We start from the raw sequence: 23,451 nt of genomic DNA on the forward strand, positions 1-23,451 counted from the left end.
CAGCAGGCCAGGCAGCATCTATGGAAAAGACTACAGTCGACCCTTCTTATTAACTGGAAACACTTTGTATACAATCATTCCTGATGCGTGTTTCGAAATTACTTAAGAGGAATTCTATGAATACATGTTTGTAATAATTTTTAAAAGCAGTAATTTAGCTTCTCTCAGTAAATCTGCTGCGTTGAGAGAAAGAGAAGAGGCGAGAAAACTCGAAAGGTGTGGGCCTTGTTAAAGATGAACAGATTTCAGAAAAGAGGGCTGTGGGGTGACCCAACAGAGGACTTTAAAGTTATGAAACACTTTGACAGAATGGATACAGAGAAAATTTTGGGAAGGGTGTAATCAGAGACCATCAGTACCACATAGTCACCAGGAAATAAGAAGACATTTCATACCCAAAGACAGGACGTTGTTCCTCTCCATATCAGGCAGCAACCTGGCCATTTCTTTAGCACTTGTTTGATTTTTTTTACGAGCCTGAGTTACTGGCTTAACGCCCAACCCAGCACAGACGGAAAGCGTGCAAAGAGTCGGCCAGATCCGAACCCGAGACCATTCACCTCGAAGCATAGTGAGAATGCTACGACACCACCAGAAGTGGGAGGCTGAAAGAGTGGTAAACAGTGATACGAGGGCTCGCAGAGGGAAACTGAACAATTTGTCAGATCAAAATTGGCACAGAAACAATATAAGAGTGAAGTAGAAGACTTCTTTGATGATCTTTGGAACGGTTGGCTCAACTTGTATTGGGCTGGTTGCGTTCCTCCTTGTTCTTAAAAAGAACCTAAGTCTTGAAACACTGGTTACCAGTTGAGTGAGAATGAGAATTCTGCCTGCCTCCTGTTGATTGTAGCTCTGTGGTCATTAGAGGCAATCTAGTTCCTTACCAATTTGCTGTACTTTTTGTGTGAAATTCAATGTCAAGTTGCTGGGCCATTTGACAGCAGGGACATCTGGAAAGGCGCCAGACAGACCAGGCATTTACTGAGACTAGGAAATTGTGGTATTTTCGCAAGTATTTTCTCGAGGGTTTATGTTTAAAATGAGATCATGAGATAATATATTTTTAAGAGATGAGCTGTGCTGTACGAAGCCAGCACCATTTAAAACAGACCCCTTCTATTTGCAGAGGGATAGGAACTATGGAGGCTAGTTTACATAGTCAAATCAACTACACCATCAAGCTATTTCTAGAACAAACAGCAAAAAAACCCACAAAATTTGACTCTGTTAAGTTAGTAATCAGAGTGCGGCTGCAGTGTATATATAAGGATGGTGTAAAGTTGCCTTCTTGCTGTAGAAAACATGGCACTGCCCCAGGCATTAGTAAAGCCTTTGTTATTAGTTATTACCAAAAATGACAAGTCTCAATTACCTGTGAGTCGGCTGGGGTGATAGTCTGCGTCAGGTGCTCCCGATGCGGCCTTCTATATATTGGCGAGACCTGACGCAGACTGGGAGACTGTTTCGCTGAACACCTACGCTTTGTCCGCCAGAGAAGGCAGGATCTCCCAGAGGCCACACATTTTAATTCCACATCCCATTCCCATTCTGACATGTCTATCCACGGCCTCCTCCACTGTCAAGATGAAGCCACGCTCAGGTTGGAGGAACAACACCTTATATTCCGTCTGGGTAGCCTCCAACCTGATGGCATGGACATTGACTTCTCTAATTTTTGTTAATGCCCCACCTCCCCCTCATACCCCATCCGTTGTTTCTTTATTTATTATATATTCTTTTTCTCTCTTTCCTTTTTCTCCCTAGGCCTCCCGTCCCATGATCCTGTCATATCCCTTTTGCCAATCAACCGTCCAGCTCTTGGCTCCATCCCTCCCCATCCTGTCTTCTCCTATCATTTTGGATCTCCCCTCCCCTTCCCACTTTCAAATCTCTTCCTAGCTCTTCTTTCAGTTAGTCCTGACGAAGGGTCTCGGCCCGAAACGTCGACTGTACCTCTTCCTAGAGATGCTGCCTGGCCTGCTGCGTTCACCAGCAGCTTTTATGTGTGTTGCTTGAAATTCCAGCATCTGCGGATTTCCTCGTGTTTGCGTGTTTAAAGTCTCAATTAGATTTTTTTTTGGTGTGTCCTAATCAATACATTATGCCTGTCGGTAGCTAAATGAAAAACTCCATTCTGCTCCCTGTATTCAATAGTGAATTGCATCTAGGAATCTTTGTTCAGTATTAAAGCAGCAAAAACAGGCATTGTGTGGAGTTTACAAACTGGAGCTTCTCTCGTGGGAGTGTGATGAAATGCTTGCATTTTATTGTTGACCTTGGAGTGCAGAATGGGCGTTGGAATTAGTTATCATAAGAAGCAATCCATTGATTAGGATACACCAGAATCTTTGCAGACTAGTCTTTTATGGTAATGAGTAATGCCTGGAACAGTGCCACGTTTTCTAATGTTGGAAGGCATCTAAACACCATTCTTGTACAAACTGTAGCTACCGTCTGCTCATCCAGTTAGCATTTTCAGCCTCTGACTTTGCTGTTTGTCTGAGAAATAGTTTGCTGGTGTGAGCATTTTGCCGTAGCCTCAGTAACTATGTCAACTGGTCTCTGCTGACCCTACCCCTCAGATGTAGGGACTTGCCTCCTGACAGTCTGCCCTGGCTTTGGTCACTGTCGGCTGGAGTGATCTGGACAGTGGTTGACTAACCTTAGAGAGGTACTTCACGAGCTAGTTTGGAACTGGAGCTGCGAGTGGACCTGTCTTCTTCTATTCAACGTGAAGACCCTCTGGATCCCCTGAATACCACAACATTCTCAGATATGGGGCCCAAAATTTCTTAAAATACTCGTCTCACCATTTTTAATAATAATAAATGCTGAAAAAAATAGGGAAATGCAGGTCGTGCTCTCTTCTCACTGCTGCCATCAGGTAGAAGGTACAGGAGCCTCAGGACTCACACCACCAGGTTCAGGACCAGTTCCTACCCCTCAACCATCGGGTACTTACATCAAAGGGGACACTTCACTCACCCCAACACTGGACAGTTCCCACAACCTGTGGGATCACTTTCAACGACTCTTCATCTCATGTTCTCAATGTCTCTGGCTTACCTATTTATTGTTATTATTTCTTTCTTTTTGTATTTGCGCAGTTTGTTGTCTTTTGCACGCTGGTTGAATGCCCAAGTTGGTGCCGTCTTTCTGCTATGGTTGTTATTGTATTATGGATTGATTGAGTATGGATGATAAAAAATGAATCTCAGAGTTGTATATGTGACATATATGTACTTTAATAATACATTTACTTTGAACCTTTATTACTTCCAATCTGCGCCTTGTAAGGCATGAAAATGCCCGACACAGGCCTCTCATGGTCTGATTCGACGTTCCCTTCCCCCTTCCCCTTTATTACGAACTACTTAATGACGGGCAGGAATGGCTTTTTGCATCCTAGGACAAAGCAAGGGCAAACTGTTTATTCCTTCGTGTCCCGACAACTGAGAGGCTTGCAGTCAATGTTAAACAGAGCTGATAGAAACATTAGTGTCCCTTTTCTGAAGAACAATAATATTGTTCACAGGGACCTGGCAGCTTCTGTGGTTACTTGCCTGGCAGGAGTGTATAAATTAACAGAATTAAAATAGAGCAGATGAGATGTGGGAATCTGTACTGACCTGTGCCTTGCTTATCTCAAGATCTGAAAGAAGTTGCCTAACCCCCAATCTCCTGGCATGGATCAACAATCAAACCGAAAGCCAAACTTCGACCACTGCATTTGCTGGTGTAGTTGTTTTAGTTGCCATTAAGGGGGTTGGGCTGGCCTAGGGTTGAGTAAGCCGGTGGTTTGTGACTGAGTTAGGGAGATGGTGGGGGGAGTGGAAGGGTCGCGGGAGGTGGAGGTGGAGGTGGTGCTTCTTGTTGGGTTATTAGTTGTCCTTTGACTTCACAGTATATTCCAGCACAAGTATCCTGGGAGAGGCTCCTCCATCTTCGTGGGGGTTCAGCAACTGTGTTTGTCCTTATCCCTCTATCAGCAATGCTCAAAGAAAAAACCTGACTATCTGGTTTTGCTCTTGGTGGGGGCTTGCCATGCACAGATTGACCGTAGTTTTTCTTACATGACTGCAATGTTTGCACTTCAGAGGCACCTCATTGGCTGAAATCTGCCTTGAGGCTTCCAGAGTTTTCCCTTTCTGTCAGAGGAATGACTTAATCCCTTTACAAAAGGGTTGCAATCCGAGGATCATTGTACAATTCTGACTGATTACAAACACATTTAATTTTCCTTTTTTTTCCTCTGCTGGTTCCTTTTTTCCATCCTGGCCCTTATTTGACAGAACCTCCCTCAGCTGTAAAGATGAGCCAAGCTGATTTAAGACTCGCATTAATTCATCAAATGACAAGTTTGGTGTCAGGCCAGTTAGCCAGTTTCAGCTGGATCATTAGCTATTGCAACATAGCTCTTAAAATAATTGTTTTTGATACATTTACACACTTTCTGCGGAACTGTAGACCAGGAAAAATATAGGTTGACGATCAGAAAGATTTACCATTTGTTTAAATATCTATAGCCAACCTTAAAGGAGAGATGTTTGAAAACTGTTTCTCTTTTTTAAACCTAAGTAATTTCGTTTGAAAGCAAAGGTGAGTAGCATCAATTTTGCCTCGCATCGACCAGTTTTACTTAACGTGAATAATGTTTGGACAGCTGCCAATAAAACACTTCTTCTCTTCTCTCCCAAGCCTCTCTCTTTAACTTTGACTTCTGACCTAAACGTTTCCTTTGTGGAACTTCTGGTGCTCATTTAGGGGGCTATAATGATGCACTGGTTAAGTCAGTGTACCTGCAGCCAGCATTCTGCACCACTGGTCCAGAGACATGAGTTCAAATCCCACATGGTACCTTGGGAACGTAAATAAATCTGGAATCAGGAAGATAGTGTGCGTCAGAGGTAACCTTGGGTTCCTATGTTTTAAAAAATCATTTGGTTCACTAATGACATTCAGGGGAGGAAATATGTTGTCCTTAACTGATCTAGTCTGTGTATGAATCCAGACCCACCACAGTTGTTGGCTCTTAATTGCCTTCTCAGTTCAGATGTTTGGAATGGGCAGTTAGTGCAGGCACTGCCTGTATTGTCCAGAGCTGGTAAATACAAGAACTAGAAGCAGGAATAGGCCAATGAATCCTCTAAGATTCAGCAAATTTGTGGCTCTTCGTTTATCTCAACACCACTTCCCTGAACGGACCCATAGCCTTGAGGGATCCAAAAATTCCTCAGCCCTTTTCTTGAATATACTCAGCAAATGAGCATCTGTAGCACTTATGGGTTTTCGGTCTCTGCGAAAAGATATGTGATCCCGTCTCTGTCTCCATCTCTAATAACCCTGGCTGTAGACTCCCGGGGAAATGTCATTCTCAAAGGTGTTTAATGAGATCCCGTCTTCTCAATTCCACAGAGTGTAGGTCTTGTCTGCTCAGTCTCTGCTGATAGGACAATATCCCCATACCAGGAATCAATCTGGTGAAGTCTAACTGAAGGGTCTTGACTCTAAACACCATATTTCTATAAGACCATAGGACGTAAGAGCAGAATTAGGCATTCATCCCATCGAGTCTGCTCTGTCATACCATCATGCCTGATTTATTTTCCCTCACAACCCTGTTCTCCCTTCTCCCCATATCCTTTGGTGCTCTGACTAATTAAGAACCAATCAACCTCCACTTTGAGTATACCGAATGACTTGGCCTCCCTATCCGTCTGTGGCTTTGAATTTCACACGCTGGCTGAAGAAATTCTTCCTTATCTCTTTTCCCTTCTATGAATGCTGCTTCCTCCAGCAGTTTGTTTTTAGATCAGTCTGGTGAAACTTTGCTTCACCCCACAACGTTTACTACGAGTACATCCTCCCTTCAGTAAGGTCTTGAGGCCTTGCACAATATTCCAGGTGCATTTATAAATGTAAAAATAATGACTGTACCTCAGTTACGTCACTTCTCAGCCTCTAACTCCAACCTTATCTGGACTTTCCTACAGCAAGGAATAAATGTTTAAGCACTTTATGCCTCCATTTCGTGTGTGCCCTGGCTCTCAAATCCTAGCTCGCCTTGTGAGAAGGCTCAGAATTCTTGGCACAAGGTGCTCAGTGTGAAGTGGGTGAATTAAACGCCTTCCTCTTGTGCCATGGTGATCCTATAACTCCCTCAGGATTGAGGTTACTGCTGTGGAACTGACCACCCTCGCGTTGTGCAGAGCCACAGCAGGCTAGAAGCAGGAGTCTGAGGAAGAGACGGGCTGTTACTCAGATTGTAAAGTCATGCGTCTAGGAATCTGCAACTGGTTGTAAAAGAATAAATATTTTTGGGAATACGGTAAACTGTGAAATTTTCACTGAAGGGTAGGAGCAATAATGTGAGGATACGGATGGATATTTCCTTGGGGTAGGTTTAGGTTGTTAAAAGCTATAAAAAGACACGTTGGAATCTGAAATTTATGTAGCTGCACTAAATGTAAAAGTGATGATAACTCTGTGTATGATATTGATTAGCCCACAGCTGGTACACTGAAGGGAGTTTTGCACGATTTGTTGTTTTTTTTGTTTGTGGGGGGTGTTGATGTTCTTATTAATATTTGCACGATTTGTTTTTTTGTGCGTGGGGGTGGCGGGTTGATGCTTTTCTTTGAACAGCACCATGGTTTTCTTTGTTTTGTGGCTATCTGGAGAAGATGAATCTCAGAGTTGTGTACTCCATACATACTTTGATAATAAATGTACCTTTAAACTTGAACAACTGCTCACAGACAGGCACAATATGGAAAAGATCCTCCTTCCACAAGACCATAAGACATAGGAGCAAAGTTAGGCCATTCAGCCCGTCAAGTCTGCTCCGCCAATTCCACCTCGACTGACCCCAGATCCCACACAATTCCATACGCCTGCCTTCTCACCATATCCTTTGATGCCCTGACCCATTAGGAAACGATCAACTTCCCAATTAAATAGACCCACGGACTTGGCCTTCACCGCAGTCTGTGGCAGAGGATTCCACAGATTCACTACTCTCTGGCTAAAAAAAAAAAATCCTCCTTACCTCTGTTCTAAAAGGTCGGCCTTCAGTTTTGAAACTGTGCCCTCTAGTTCTGGCTACCTCCACCATAGGAAGCATCATCTCCTCATCCACCCTATCTAGTCCTTTAAACATACAAACACACGAGGAATTCTGCAGATGCTGGAAATTCAAGCAACGCCCATCAAAGTTGCTGGTGAACGCAGCGGGTGAGGCAGCATCTCTAGGAAGAGGTACAGTGGACGTTTCGGGCTGAGACCCTTTGTCAGGACTTTTAACATACGGTAGGTTTCAATGACATCCCCTCACATTCTTCTAAATTCCAGTGAGTACAGGCAGCTTCCTTCGAGGCAGACTCTCGTGAGAGAGACTGACTTACTCCATCCTAGTTCTGAGGTGACAGAAGAGGCCAGTGAGGGAGCTGCCCTTCCACAGAAGGGGTTGAGCTGGTGGGTAGCTTGTGAGGTGGTGCACTTGTTGGGCTTCTGCGAGTTGGCAGCGTGTGGGCTCGAGGTTCTCACAGCACCCTGAGCACTTCTGTACTCCTCCATTATAGGTGCAGGTAGGACAACGTTGGGGATGATACCATGGCTGGCAGTGGAATTACCACAGCACCTTCAGGGTCTGGCTGCGCCATTCTGCCTCGACATCCCATAGGGCAAGAGCACGTTGACTGATAATTACAGGCAACAGTGTTTGGGATCATATTCAGAGTCAAGGAAATGATAATGCTCAGTATAAGGAAGAACGTAAATTTTCCAACAATATTGGCTTCGATTCACCATTTTATCTGGATTAAGATGGCACTACTGAGGATGTGACAACTTACTGACGGTTCACAAAGCAAGAAATTCAACTAAATTCTTTATTAATAACTCTTTCTCTGTGGTAAACGATCACCGCAAACAATGTGGAGACGGGCGAAGGCGATGCTGACTTGAGGGTCGAGGTGTGCGGGTGCGATGCAAAGTCGGAGCGAGGTCGAGGCGGGGTCGGAGCATGCGAAGCGGAGAAGAGTCTGAGCGGAAAACCTTCGGGGTACGTCCATCTAAACTGAGAGCGAGGTCCTATTGATCTAAGCACCAGGCTGATTTGGAAAGGTCAATTCCGGGCTGGTACGTGGTGACCGTGTCCAGGCCCTGAGCGCACCGTTGTGACGGGGCCCGGGTTTAGAGCAAGGGACGACTGAACGTTTGGACAATTTAAACGTCGGGCCGGTTCTGCTCGCTTCTCTGTGAAGTTTGCTCTGCTCTTCGCTGCACTAAGGCTGAGGCTGCGACCCTGCTCCGGCTGCTCCTGGCCTCGTATCTATGGACTCACTTTCATTCTGATGCTTTTGCTTGCTTTTATTGTTTGCATGATTTGTGTTTTTTTCGCTCTCTTCTCTCTGCACATTGGGTTTTTGTTGGTCTTTTTTTAAAGGGTTCTTTCTGGTTTCTTGTTTTGTGGCTGCCCGTAGGGAGATGAATCTCAAGGTTGTATAACGTATACATACTTTGATAATAAAAGTACTTTGAATCTTTGATATCCCATTCACCTTGAAAGGAGTTTGATTTAATACAAGCCATTAACAGATGCACAATACTTCGCCAATATTTAAGTGCGCGTGTGGAGACATGTAATTTAAAATCAGCTGCCTATCTAACTCTGCAAACTGTAAATGCTGAGAATAGACAGAGATTATGAAAAGCCCATGCGGTTACTGTGTGATGGAACTAACCCTAGACCAATGCTGGGGTCTTGATGTCAGGTCTGAAAGGGCATGAAAAGGGGGTAAATAGCATCATGCTGCTGTGAAATACAATATTTTAAAATTCTATTCAAAGACCAGTAACATTTTAAATATCTAAGAAAAAGAACAACAGATAGATTCCATTTTGAATAACTCAAAGGGCTGAACAATAAAAGTGTGACCTTTGCTCCTGTATTTCTTCATTTTGCGTTGATAAGGTCCTGTGGTGGTGGTTAGAGAAAGGGGAAGGGGGATTTGGGTGCTAGCTGCTGTTATAACTTTTAAGCAACACAGACAGCGAGCCAGGCAGCATCTATGGAAAAGCATAACCAGTTGACGTTTCGGGCCGAGACCCTTCCTTTTAACTCCTGAGGAAGGGTCTCAGCCTGAAATGTAGACTGTTTACTCATTTCCACAGATGCTGCCTGACCTGCTAAGTTCCTCCAGCATTTTGTGTGTGTCGCTTTGGATTCCCTGCATCGGCGGACTTTCTCGTGTTTGTTATAAATTTTATGCAGTTTCAACACTAGCGTAAAAGCAGGACTCCACACTGAGTTGGGAAAACAAAATTTGTGGACAGAAGTTATAGAGAGAGGGTGAGAATTTCACCCAGTTCCAGATACGCAGAAATGAAGTCTTTGATTCTTATGTCATCTTTCACGATCTTGTATGGGACAAAGAGCTTATGAAATATGGTCACCGTTGTGATGTGGGGAAACTGCATGACATGCTTTCCCCCCCCCCACCTTTGTTATCCGGAGAATAGGGGGGAAAAGATTACGGTAAGTGTCAAAGCAGTATAATAAAATTGCCTTTTACACACTTCTGTAAACAAGTGTGCTGAGGACTAAGTACCAAAAAGAACAATCCGGAAACCAAGGATGAATTAGGAGACTCACTGCCTGCTGGAGTCCAGGAATGCAGCGTTCAAATCAGGTGACGTTGATCTCTATCAGAAATCGAGGTATGATCTCTAAAGCAATCAGGGATACCAAGAGATAATCAGTCCAAAGGCGAATCCAGACCAGCTGTCTGTTGTGGTACGGCTTACACGATACAATGGCTACATGACCAAGTCAGGCAGCTTTGCTGACAACAGGACACCGCTTCTCGAAGAGCTTGACGCATTCTATGCTCGCTTTGAACAGAGGGGTTTGGAATGTCTTCCTGAGAGTGAACCTGTGATAAGCATCTCCTTGACCGCACTCCAGCATCCAGTGGACCCTGCGCAAGTCAACAGTCAGGGATAATCACAGACGTTTTTAACCTCCCTGTGCTTCCACCTGCTTTAGGAAGGCCACTATCATCCTGGTACAGAAGAAAAACAAGGTAACGTCCCTTAATGACCTATCACCCAGTGGCGGTGACATCCGCCATCATGGAGTGCTTCGAGAGGCTGGCCATGGCACGCACTAACTCCAGCCTGCCAAACAACCTTGACCCACTGCAGTTCACCCTCTGCCGAAACAAGTCTATGGCAGTTGCTAACTCCCTGGCCCCACACTCTTCTCTGGAGCATCAGGACAGTAAAGGCATCTATGTCAGACTATGGTTTGGATTTCAATACTATAATTCCAAGCAAATTCATCTTCAAACTCCTAGACCTGGGACTCATCACCTCCAGTTGCAACTGGATCCTTGATTTCTTGCCCAGTAAGTATAGACAGCAACATCTCTGTCACGATCATTCTCACCGAGGATACTGTACAAGGCTGTGTTCTCACCTCCACCATGATGACTTCAGCGTCTCCTGGTTACCTCAACACCTCTGCCACAATTTCCTCAAAGCCTCTGCCACAATCATTCTAGATGATGGTGCTCTACAAGGCTGTGTCCTCACCTCCACTGTCGTCATCGTCGTGGGCAGCCCTCGAGGTCGAGGATGATGGTCTTCATTCTGAAGAAGTGGCCCACAGAGTGAAGACGCCTGTGTGTGTATTTGTTTAACGTGTACTTGATGTTGCACTCCAAGAAGCTCACGATACTTCACAAATCAACCAACTGATCCAATGGCATGGAAACCACGACGATCGGAGCTGATGGATTTGTTGCAGCCTTCATCTGCCTTCACAGCCATTGAGTTCGAAGTAACTTCGTCCGCCTGTTCCACCGTTGAGGTCTTGGTTGGATTGTTCTATGTCAGGGACCTCGCCCTTGACCTTACTGCCATGGGTGACCCTACCAGGAGCATAGCTCCAGACGGCATCGCTCTCAGGATCACAGGACCATACAAGCTTCTCCACCACGACAAGGTGACAATCACCTCCACCACAATGACCTCAGCATCTCTGCCACGATCACTCTCAGTGATGGCGCTCCACACGATTGTGTCCTCAGGTCCTACTCTAGTCCCTGTACACTCATCACCTCGTGGCCAGATTCTCTCCAACTCCATCTATAAGTTTGCAGGCAATACCACCATAGGATCGAATCTCAAATAACAATGACTCAGAGGAGAGGAAGAAGATGGACAGCCCAGTGACATGGTGTCATATCAGCAACTTTTCCTTCAGTATCAGCAAAAGCAAAAGAGCTGTGGTCACTGACTTCAGGAAGGGGTTAGTGCACATTCTTCTGTTTACATCAATGATACTGAGCTTGAGAAGGTTGAGAGCTTCAGGTTTCTAAGAGTGAACATCACCAACAGCCTCTCCTGGTCCAACCACACAGATGCCACATCTGTGAAGGCTCACCAACGCCTCTATTTCCTCAGGAGGGTAAAGAAATTTGGCATGACCCTTCGACCTTCTCCAATTTTTTTTATCGATGCACCCGCAGAAAGCATCCTGTCCAGATGTATCACAGTGTGGTATGGCAGCCGCTAGGCCCATAACCGCAAGAAACTGTATATAGTTGTGGGCGTAGCTCAACACGTCGCGGAAACCAGCCTCCCCTCCCTAGCAACACACATAAGATGCTGGAGGAACTCAACAGGCCAGGCAGCAACTATGGAAAAAGAGTACAGTCGGTGTTTCGGGCCGAGAAACGTTGACTGTGCTTTTCTACCACAGATGCTGCCCGGCCTGTTGAGCTCCTCCAGTATTCTGTGTGTGTTGCTCAGATTTCCAGCATCTGCAGGTTTTCTCTTGTTTGCGATTTGATCTCGCCTCCATTGACTCTGTGCACACTCCTCGCAGGCTCGGTTAAGCAGCCAGCATTATCCAAGGCTCCTCCCACCCCGGACATTCCTTCTCTGTCCCCCTCCTATCTGAAGAAAGAAAAGTCTGAAAGCACCTACCTTCAAGGTCAGCTTCTGTCCTGTTGTTAGAATTCAAGACTGTTTAATGTCATTTCCTGCACACAAGTGTAAAGGAAGACGAAATAATTGTTACTCTGGATCCAATGCAGTATTATCAAACCACAATAAGATAACAAGCACATTAATAATAATAAAACAATAAATATAAATACATAAGGTAGCTCATATACGCAGGTAGATTGTATGTCTATAAAGTGATTTTAGGCACAGGAGTGTCTACACATAAGGTGACTCTGACAGGAAATGATGAAGTAGTGGTGGTTAGGGCTGTGGAGGGGTGGGTTTGTGGGCGGAGGTGTTGATTAGCCTTACTGCTTGGGGAAGGTAACGGTTTTTGAGTCTGGTGATCCTGGTGTGGATGCTGCGTAGCCTCGTCCGTGCTGAGAGTGAGACAGACAGTCCGTGAGTGTGGTGGGTGGGATCCTTCATGATGTTTGGCCATCTTCTTGCACCTTTCTGTACACTGTCTGTATGTCCGTGATGGCAGGTAGTCTGGTGCCGATGATGCGTTGGGCAGTTCTGACTACCTGTCGTAAAGCCTCCCTGTCCGCTGCAGTTCCTGTACCACGCTTGTTAAGATGCGCTCTACTGCACATCTGTAGAATGACGTGAGTATAGTTGTGTGTAGTCCAGCTCTCTTTAGCCTCCTCAGGAAGAAGAGGCGTTAGTGAGTGTTCCTGACTGTGTATAATATGTTTAGGGACCGCTTTGTCTTGTTGACATTGAGGAAGAGGTGATTTGCCTGGCATCAGGCCTGGAGCTGTTCCACCTCTTCCCTGTAGGCTGTCTCATCGTTGTTGGTGACGAACCCACCACTGTTGTGTCGTCAGCGAACTTGACAATGGGATTATTCAGGTGTTTGGCCTATTATAGCATTATTGAATGGTGATGAGGTAGATTCCTGATCTTGCTATGATCTTGCACCTTATTCCTATCTGCACTGCGTTTCCTCTGTAGCAGTAACACTTTATTCTCCACTCTGTTTTCTTACAATGAATTGATCTGTGTGAGTGGTATGCAAGATGAATTATTCCCTGTACAGTATCTTAGTACACGTGACACTAATGAACCAATTTACAGGTTTGGGTGAATGTTGATAATAAAGTATTTGCAGACTCATAAGACACCTGATAGGCTGAAAAGATTTCCAATTATAAGTTTTAACCATCATTAATGTGCTTAAAGTGAATAAATTTAGGCTAATTAAAAAACTTTCTGGTGGCCTGTGATTCCTGTTACTAATAAAGATCTTTTTATTAAAAATCATCTTTCTACAGCATCTTGAAAGCCTTTCGAGTGAGCGACACGTTCCACGCTCGCTACTGTGCCCGATCACGGACGTACACCTACCGACTTGTGACGGGATGTGCTCACCATTCTCGTCTTCCGGTGTTTGAACGGAATCTCTGCTGGCCTGTGTCCGGCGGGTGAGTAGAAAGACCACCCAGTCTTTGCAATTCCTTCTGACTGATCATCCTTGGGCCATAAGGGGGTGTGGAGGGGTGGAAGGATGGAGGGACTTGCCAACCTACTCCTTTCACAGGTCATAAACAGCCCAGTATGGACAGGAATCTTCACAAACTCAAGCTAGAATATTAAATTTTTGTTGACAAAGAACCACAGGCTTTGATTACAACTTGATAGTGTTCTCACTGTAATTAATATATTACATTGGAGGCTTTGAAACCTTATCCATCAATGTGACCTCTGACAATGTGAGTTTCCAAATATCCAAAGCATATCAGGATAGTACCCTGTTATCTTCCTTCTCCTTGTCTCTCTGCCTCTCATATTTCCTCCGATTTTTTTCACCAATCTTTCGGGGCACTTTCCAAAGTCCGTTCTTCACTGCAAAAGAATCCATTTGTTTGCTGTCAGTTACCTCTTTTTCCTTCAATTAACTTGTTTTCTCTCTCCACCCACATTCTTCAAACTGCAATGTTAACCTTCTATCACAGCAGACGCTGCCTGACCTGCTGAGTGTTTGCAGTGTTTTCTCTTTTTTTTTATTTCAGCTTTGCAGCATCTGCGGTATTTTGATTTTGTACTACTTTTCTCATCGTCCATGTACGTCCAAGACTGTGCTCTCTTCTCACTGCTGCCATCAGGAGGAAGGTACAGGAGCTTCAGGACTCACAGCACCAGGTTCAGGAACAGTTACTACCCCTCAGCATTCAGGCTCTTGAGCAAAAGGGGATGACTACTGTTACATGCTCAAGGAGATCTGTTTTTTTTAGTGAGAATGATGTAATGGTCTTTTGGAGGTCACCTGATGTGATTTTCCCACTGATGTGAGGTCACGTGATGACATGTACCCCGTGACTATATAAGAGTCGACTCCGGTGACGCAGTTGGTTGTTTCTGAGTTTGTAGATTTCCAGATTAAACGTGCTGTATCTCCGTTTCTGTTGCGTGTTTGTTTTTGGTGACGCAGTTTCATTTTTAAAATGGTTGTGCGTTCTGTTGCAAAATACCTTATTATTTGGACTGGAAATTTTTGCGAGATGTGTTGATTTACTCAATTCCAACATTCGAAGGGAGAGTGAAGAATTTATCGAAGTGCAGAGTCGAAGGATCGAGAGGAGTCGGCATCGTTTGGCAGTTTAATAAAGGATCGACCTTACTGAGTCTTCGTTGGAGTAGTAGCTACCTGCAAGTTAACCCTTGCCAAAAGAGCAATGAGTTCATGCAAAGGTGTGATCTCTCTCTAAAGGAATTTAAGGTCAGTCGATTTAAACTGTTTATTTTAGGCATCGTGAATCCTGTGGACAGAACCAGCAGTAAAGTTGCATCTGTGAAGAAATCCTTCTCCAGAGAAGTCTCTCCCAATTGAACGTGTAAATCTGTTGGACTTTCGAAGTTATCACTTTAAGAACTATATCTGACTGTATCGCTTTAAGAACTGTTTTCGCATTTAACGCTTTAAGAACCAGAGCCGAATGGCGAGTTGGTGAACAGCTGCATATTTGTTAACATCCGGTTAAAGTTTTCGTTTGTTTTTTTTTCCTTATCGTTTATCCATGTTTAATAAATGTTTGGTTATTTTTATATAACCTGTCTCGATTGATATTCATTGTTACCAGTTACGTAACACTACAATCACTTGCCCATCCATGGAGATGTTCCCACAACCAGTGATCTCACTTTAATGACTGTTTATCTCATTATCCCATGTTCTCATTATTTATTGCTATTTATTTATATTTCCATTTATATTTCCAGTTTGTCTTCTGCACTCTGGTTGATCTTTCACTGATCCTTTCATAGTTACTATTCTATAGATTTGCTGAGTATGCCCTCAGGAAAGTAAATCTCAGGATTGTATATGGTGACATATATGTACTTTGATTTAAAAAAAAACAATTGACTGAACTTTGAGCTTTTTAATTCCATTTCTTATTCACCTTTCCATTTGCTTTTCACTGTACAGGTTACAAGGACAGAGGGTGAGGGTTGGGTTGACTATGGCCTGCAGGCAGAACTGCCTGTCCTCTCTGCCAGTGGACTTGTCTGTGAGTCAGTGGGGCAGTGACTCCCTGGGGAAAGAGTGTGGATGCACTTTGCACCTGGTCTCAGTTTTACATCTGGGGAGGGCTGGCATGGGAGACCTGCCCACCGAGCCTCTAGAACTTGACTTATTTTTAATGCTTTAGTCTTTTATTTTACACTTAAATATAATTTAAATTAATTATACAGTATGTATTTTGATTTTACTAAGTTCTAGAAGATTCTACACTGGTAAACTGCAACAGGCAGCCAAAGTATGAGGGGGTTGGTGACTGAGGTTTGCTACCAGTCCTGATGAAGGGTCTCAGCCCGAAACGTTGACTGTACTCTTTTCCATAGATGCTGCCTGGCCTGCTGAGTTCCTCCAGCATTTTGTGTGTGTTACTTTGTTGCCTACTTGCCTCCCTTTTCCTGCACCCCTTGCTGGATATTGGGATTGGTTTATTATTGGCACATGTTCAAAGTTTAAAGTAAATTTATTATCAAAGAATACATATACCACTATATACAATCCTGATATCATTTTCTCTCCCACATACTGAATAAATCCATAATAGAATAATACCAATAATAGAATCAATGAAGACCACACCCTGCGAAAGACAACAAACAAAAAGACAAAAGAACCAATATTTACCAAGATCTTTTGACAAGCTTGTCTTGCATGCTGTTCATACAGAACAAATCATTAGGCAGAGTACTGAGCTAGAATAAGCTAAAACAATGACAGCACAGAATGAAGTGTAAAAGCTGCGGAAAGTGTGCAGTGCAGGTAAACAAAGTGCAGGATCGTAACTGGATGGAGGTAACCAGATGGATGAGTCCAGAGTCCATCTATTGTATAAGATGTCTGTTCTAGAGTCCGATATGGTGGGATAGAAACTGTCCTTGTGTTTGGTAGTACATGCTTTCAGGCTTTGGTATTGTCCTGCCTGAAGGGAGAGGGGAGAAGAATGTATGGGGGGGATCTTTGATTATGCTAACTGCTTTACTGAGGCAAAGCAGTAAATGTGTGGGCATGTGGCCAAGTGGTTAAGGCTTTCGACTAGCGATCTGAAGGTTGTGAGTTCGAGCCCCAGCCGAGGCAGCGTGTTGTGTCCTTGAGCAAGGCACTTAATCACACATTGCTCTGCGATGACACTGGTGCCAAGCTGTATGGGTCCTAATGCCCTTCCCTTGGACAACATCGGTGTCGTGGAGAGGGGAGACTTGCAGCATGGGCAACTGCCGGTCTTCCATACAACCTTGCCCAGGCCTGCGCCCTGGAGAGTGAAGACTTTCCAGGCGCAGATCCATGGTCTCACGAGACTAACGGATGCCTTTATTTACTGAGGCAGCAAGAAGTATAGACAGAGTCCATGGAGGGGAGGCTGTTTCAGTGACGCACTGAGCTGTGTCCATGACTCTGCAGTTTTTTGGCACACCAAGCCGTGATGGATCAAGATAGGATGCTTTCTCTTGTGCATCAGTAAAAATTGGTAAGATTCGGTGGGTAATCTGTTGATGATAGTCCTTTGGATTGAAACGGCAGCTGGAGCTAACCTGCTGCCCCTCTGCATCCACGGCATATGCACAGGTGATGGGCCAGGCCCTGCCACCGTCCAGCCCACCGCTCAGGGTACAGAAACTGTTCGTCATGAGGACCAGGTCTTGTCACTTTTCTCAGCAATTTACCCCCTCCGTCTCTCCCTTGTGAGACTTGTGCAGAGTCCACAATCTCACAACCACGTGTCTCCAACCAGGGCATTTCAGGCCAGCGCCCGCACCTAAAACCTTGTCTTCCATACTGCTTGTACAGATCTAATCATTATTCACTTCACTGTGTAATTATCTGATCTGTAGGAAGGTTATGAAAGACAAGCTTTTCACTGCATCTTAGTAGATGTGACAAACCAGAGTTTGTCTATACTTCAGCCAACTTTTAAAAGGCGAAATGAAAAAAAAGTTATCAATGTATATCTGGTATTAAAGTATGGAATTTCAATTATTGATTCCATTTCACTGTAAATATATTAACAATTTGTTCCTGTGGTGACACTGAACTCACCCAGGACTTCAGTGACTGCTGAATCGGGTGGCTTCCAAAGTGGACACGTCCTCCCCCTGGTGGCCAGTCTGTGTAACGCACCCTTAAGGAGCCTCACAGCTGTAAACCATTTCCCCCCCTGCTCTCCTGAGAGAACTGTGAGCCCCAGGACCAGGGAGCGTCAATCCAGCCAGCCCTGCAGTTCCTGCAAAGCCCAGCTGAAAGTGTGTGCGCCCAGATGTTGAATATGAATGAGGAGAAACAATATTTTTCCATGCAAGTGGTAGTTCTGATCTGGAACCTGCTATGCGAATAAGTGAAACCAAGCTGTCTAGGGATTTTAAAAGAGAATTGGATAGACAGTGAGGGAAAATAATTTTCACTGCTCTACGGAAAGAGCAGGGAAATGGGGCTAACAGTATTGACCCACTGAAAGCCAATTTGGACTCTATGGGCAAGTGGCCACTTGGTAGAGGCAGATACATCAGGGACATTTAAGAGACTGTTTGTTAGGCACATGGATGAAAGAAAAATGGAGGGCTATGTGGGAGAGAAAGGTTCCATTAACCTTGGAGTAGGTTAAAAGGTTGAATATCATGGGCTGAAGGGCCTGTACTGTTCTCTGTTCTCGTGTGCCATGGTGATAGCAGGCTATGGCTCTAGCTAACCCTTTTTAGAATGGGCATACGTTTTCCGGAAGAATGAGAGGTGAACTTCTTGGAGGGTTTGGAAGGGTGAATGCTCAGTGCCTCCGTCCCCTCAACATGATCTCTGCCTAGGAGAGGAGCCCTTATCCATAGTCCAACCAAACCTTCCTGACAAGGGACTGAGGAGTCCTCACTCTGGGTGGTGTGAATCCTTGGAGTTCTGTAGCCGAGAGAGCTGCAGAGACTCGGTGCTGAGTATAATTGAAGTCCTGATTTTGGACACTATCAGAATAAAGGGACTAAAAAGGCATTTAGCAAGTTGGCCTTCGTCATTCGCACATTAAGCGTAGGAGTCTGGTTACTATGGGCAATTGGTAATGGTGTACAGTTTTGGTCAACCTGTTGCAGGAAAGATGTGCTTCAGCTGGAAAGAGTGCAGGAAGGATTTATGCGGTGTTAGCTTTCATAAGTCGAGGGATGGAATTTAAGAGTCGTGATGTAATGATGCAACTCTATAAAACTCTGGTTAGGCCACACTTGGAGTACTGTGTCCAGGTCTGGTCGCCTCACTATAGGAAGGATGTGGAAACATTGGAAAGGGTACAGAGGAGGATGCTGCCTGGTTTAGAGAGTATGCATTATGATCAGAGATTAAGGGAGCTAGGGCTTTACTCTTTGAAGAGAAGGAGGATGAGAGGAGACATGATAGAGGTGTACAAGATAATAAGAGGAATAGATAGAATGGATAGCCAGCACCTCTTCCCCAGGGCACCACTGCTCAATACAAGAGGACATGGCTTTAAGGTAAGGGGTGGGAAGTTCAAGGGGGATATTAGAGGAAGGTTTTTTACTCAGAGTGGTTGGTGTGTGGAATACACTGCCTGAGTCAGTGGTGGAGGCAGATACACTAGTGAAATTTAAGAGAGTATTAGACAGGTATATGGAGGAATTTAAGGTGGGGGCTTATATGGGAGGCAAGGTTTGAGGGTCAGCACAACATTGTGGGCCAAAGGGCCTGTACTGTGCTGTACTGTTCTATGTTCAATGTCTAGAAGGCCTTATAGAGAGAGGTGGGCAAGACTGGGTCTTTATTCTTTTAACACAGAAGAATGAGGTGACCTTATAGAAGTGTTTAAAATTATAAGAAGAATCAGAATCAAGTTTATTATCACCAGCATGTGTCGTGACATTTGTTAACAGTAGCAGCAGTTCAATGCAATACATAATATAGAAGAGGAAGTAAAGAAATAAATAAAATAATAATAATAAATAAATAGATTACAGTATACATATATTGAATAAATAAAAAAATCCAAAAAACAGAAATAATATTTATTAAAAATTGAGGTGATGTCCAAGAGTTCAATGTCCATTCAGGAATCGGATGGCAGAGGGGAAGAAGTTGTTCCTGAATCACTGAGTGTGTGCCTTCAGGCTCCTGTACCTCCAACCTGATGGTAACAGTGAGAAAGGGCATGCCCTGGGTGCTGGAGGTCTTTAATAATGGATGCTGCCTTTCTGAGACACCGCTCCTTGAAGAAGTCCAGGATACTTTGTAGGCTAGTACCCAAGATGGAGCTGCTCGATTTACAGCCCTCTGCAGCTTCTTTCAGTCCTGTGCAGTAGCCCCCCCATACCAGGCAGTGATGCAGCCTGTCAGAATGCTCTCCACAGTATAGCTATAGAAGTTTTTGAGTGTATTTTTTGACATACCAAATCTCTTCAAGTTCCTAATGAAGTACAGTCGCTGTCTTGCCTTCTTTATAACTACATCGATATGTTGGGATCAGGTTAGATCCTCAGAGATCCTGACACCCAGGAACTTAAAACTGCTCACTCTCTCCACTTCTGATACCTCTATGAGGATTGGTATGTGTTCATTCGTCTTGCCCTTCCTGAAGTCCACAATCAGCTCTTTCGTCTTACTGAAATTGAGTGCCAGGTTGTTGCTGTGGCACCACTCCACTGGTTGGCATATCTCACTCCTGTACACCCTCTTATCACCACCTGAGATTCTACCAACAGTGGTTGTATCGTCAGCAAATTTATAAATGATATTTGAGCTATGCCTAGCCACACAGTCATGTGTGCATAGAGAGTAGAGCAGTGGGCTAAGCACATAACCCTGAGGTGCACCAGTGTTGATTGTCAGTGAGGAGGATCTGTTATCACCAATCCGCACAGATTGTGGTCTTCCAGTGAGGAAGTCGAGGATCCAATTGCGGAGGGAGGTACAGAGGCCCAGGTTCTGCAACTTCTCAATCAGGATTGTAGGAATGATGGTGTTAAGTGCTGAGTTATAGTCAATGAACAGCATCCTGACATAGGTGTTTGTGTTATCCAGGTGGTCTAAAGCCATGTGGAGAGCCATTGAGATTGCATCTGTCGTTGACCTATTGTGGCAATAGGCAAGTTGTAATGTGTCCATGTCCTTGCTGAGGCAGGAGTTCAGTCTAGTCATGACCAACCTCTCAAAGCATTTCATCACTGTAGATATGAATGCTTCTGGGTGGTAGTCATTAAGGCAGCTCACATTATTCTTCTTAGGCACTGGTATAATTGTTGCCTTTTTGAAGCAAGTGGGAACTTTCGTCCATAGCAGTAAGAGGTTGAAAATGTCCTTGAATACTCTCGCTAGTTGGTTGGCACAGGTTTTCAGAACTTTACCAGGTACTCCATCGGGGCCTTCCGCCTTGCGAGAGTTCACTCTCTTTAAAGACAGTCTAACATTGGCCTCTGAGACAGAGGTCACAGGGTCATCAGGTGCAGCAGGGATCTTCACAGCTGTAGCTGTGTTCTCCCTTTCTAAGCAAGTATAGAAAGTGGTGAGTTCATCTGGTAGTGAAGCATCACTGTCATTCGTGCTATTGGGTTTCACTTTGCAGGAAGTAATATCTTGCAGACCCTGCCAGAGTTGCCGTGCATCCGATGTCGCCTCCAACCTCGTTCGAAATTGTCTCTTCGCCCTTGAAATAGCCCTCTGCAAATCATACCCGTTTTTCTGGTACAGGCCTGGGTCCCCAGACTTGAATGCCACAGATCTAGCCTTCGGCAGATGACGTACCTCTTGGTTCATCCATGAATTGATAAAGTGGATGGTATGATTCCACAGCAAGCAAAATACTCCTTTATGGTGGCCACACCTTCATCAGATGGGTGAACCATAAAGACCATCCTGGACACTGCTGAAACTGAACCAAGTTTGTGTTGAATTAGTTCATGAGTCAAAATTTCAAAGGTCAAAGTATATTTATTATCAAACTACTTATATGTCACCATCTACTACCCTGAGATTCATTTTCTTGCAGATGTTCACAGTGGAACAAAGAAATACAATAGAATCAATAAACAGCTACAACTTTGGGCAAGGTTTAATCGATGCGGTTTGCGGATTGGATGCTGTAACCCACGTCATGATCTGTTTCTGGTTGCTCCATTTTTTTGTTACTATTTTGGGCGATTTTGAATTGGTGCTGTCTACAGATAGAAAACACTGATCTGAACTGAATATGAATGGACTCTTTCCATTTTGCGTTTAATATTCTGTGTTCCTCGCTTGTCTTTTTGGTTGCCGTTTGTGCGATCTGTCTTTTTTTTTTGTTGGTTGGGGATTTTGATGTTTATTCTTTGAACGGGTTCCAAGGTTTACTTTGTTTCGTGGCTGTCTGTGTGGAAAACGAATCTCAGGGTTGTACACTGCATACATACTTTGATAATAAATGTACTTTGAATCTTCTAATAAACAACAATTGACCAATGTGTAAAAGAAGGCAAACTGTACAATACAAATTAATAATAAACAAACAAACAAACAGATAGATAATGCAAAATATACTGAATTAAAAGAGGAAATTGAGAGACTTTGGAACATGAACAGGGTATATGTTGTACCGATATTAATATCTACAACTGGTGTCATCCCAAAGGTACTACTCAATTGCATTAAACAATCAGGGCTAACACAGTAACATCCGTGTAAACCTTCAGAAAGCCACAACACTAAACACCACTGGAATAGTCCGAAAGTTCCTAGCAATTGTCAAATGAGCATGCTTGGCTATACCTCAGGTTTTACCAGCTCGAGCTGAGAAAAAGTAAACAATACTGAGAATGAGTTGAAGAGTCCTTGAACTTGAATCTGTAGGTTGAGTTCAGTGAACAGTCCATTGTTGAGGTGTCACAGTCATACTTTATTGATCCCAAAGAAATTGGTTTTCATTACAGTTGCGCCATAAATAATTAAATAGTAATAAAACCGTAAATATGTGAATTATACCAGGAAATAAGTCCAGGACCAGCCTATTGGCTCAGGGTGTCTGACCCTCCAAGGGAGGAGTTGTAAAGTTTGATGGCCACAGGCAGGAATGACTTCCTATGACGCTCTGTGCTGCATCTTGGAGGAATCAGTCTCTGGCTGAATGTACTCCTGTGCCCAACCAGTCCATTATGTAGTGGATGGGAGACATTGTCCAAGATGGCATGCAACTTGGGCAGCATCCTCTTTTCCACATTGGTTCAGGGGCCTGATGGTTGAAGGGTAATGACTGTTCCTGAAAGGTCCTATCTCCAAGAGTGGAGGATATTTAACATACTAGCATTTTCAGTAATTGCTTGTTCTAACCCCATACAGACCTCTGAACATAGATGCCATGAGGGAGGCAGCCCAGATGCTGCTGGGCACACACGACTTCAGCACCTTCCGGTCCTTAAACTCCGAGACTCCCTTCAAATCGCCCCTGAAGACGCTGCTCCAGGCCGAGATCACACCAGGCTTCAGCATCACGCAGCAGAACTACCCCAGGTGAGAAAGGCACATGGTTACTCGCCACTCCCTCCCTCAGCTGGGTAGGAGAGCTCAGGGCGGCAGGTGCGATGAGATGCAGAGGTGTGAGTGAAGGTTTTAGCCTTGGATCACTGGGGGACTGGGAGCCAGTGAGATGAGAGTTGCTTTCAGCGGAAGTAGTAAACTTTCCAATCAGCTGGTCTGTGGGAAGGGAGATGGCCGGAGTAGCATCACCAATATCTACAGTGTGTTGGGGCAACGTTGAAAGATTTTTTGTGATGGTCTATAAGTTGGGGTTGCTGCTGACTAATATTAGTGAGGTAACTTGAACGAGCGTATGAAGATCATCAAGGCCGCCAGTGAAGTATTAAACAGGTGAATATCACCACTGGCCGCCAAGATTGAGCAGACCCTGAGACGGGCACCCAAATATTTTACGCGGAGTTTTAATCGTGGCACGACTTCTCGCT

At 44.4% G+C, this 23,451-nt stretch overlaps 1 protein-coding gene across 2 annotated transcripts in view; it reads left to right on the plus strand.

Annotated features, from left to right (window-relative positions):
* The window catches only part of pusl1 (pseudouridine synthase like 1), a 101,939-nt gene that overhangs the window by 36,582 nt on the left and 41,906 nt on the right, over positions 1-23,451 (plus strand). For both annotated transcript variants that reach the window (XM_072245069.1, XM_072245070.1), the window contains exons 4-5: positions 13,296-13,445; positions 22,829-22,999. In XM_072245069.1, coding sequence (XP_072101170.1) covers positions 13,296-13,445; positions 22,829-22,999 — 321 coding nt within the window. The remainder of the gene's footprint in view (positions 1-13,295; positions 13,446-22,828; positions 23,000-23,451) is intronic.

This window comes from Mobula birostris, chromosome 27, assembly GCF_030028105.1.
Source record: "Mobula birostris isolate sMobBir1 chromosome 27, sMobBir1.hap1, whole genome shotgun sequence".
In the NCBI taxonomy this organism is placed as follows: Eukaryota; Metazoa; Chordata; class Chondrichthyes; order Myliobatiformes; family Myliobatidae; genus Mobula; species Mobula birostris.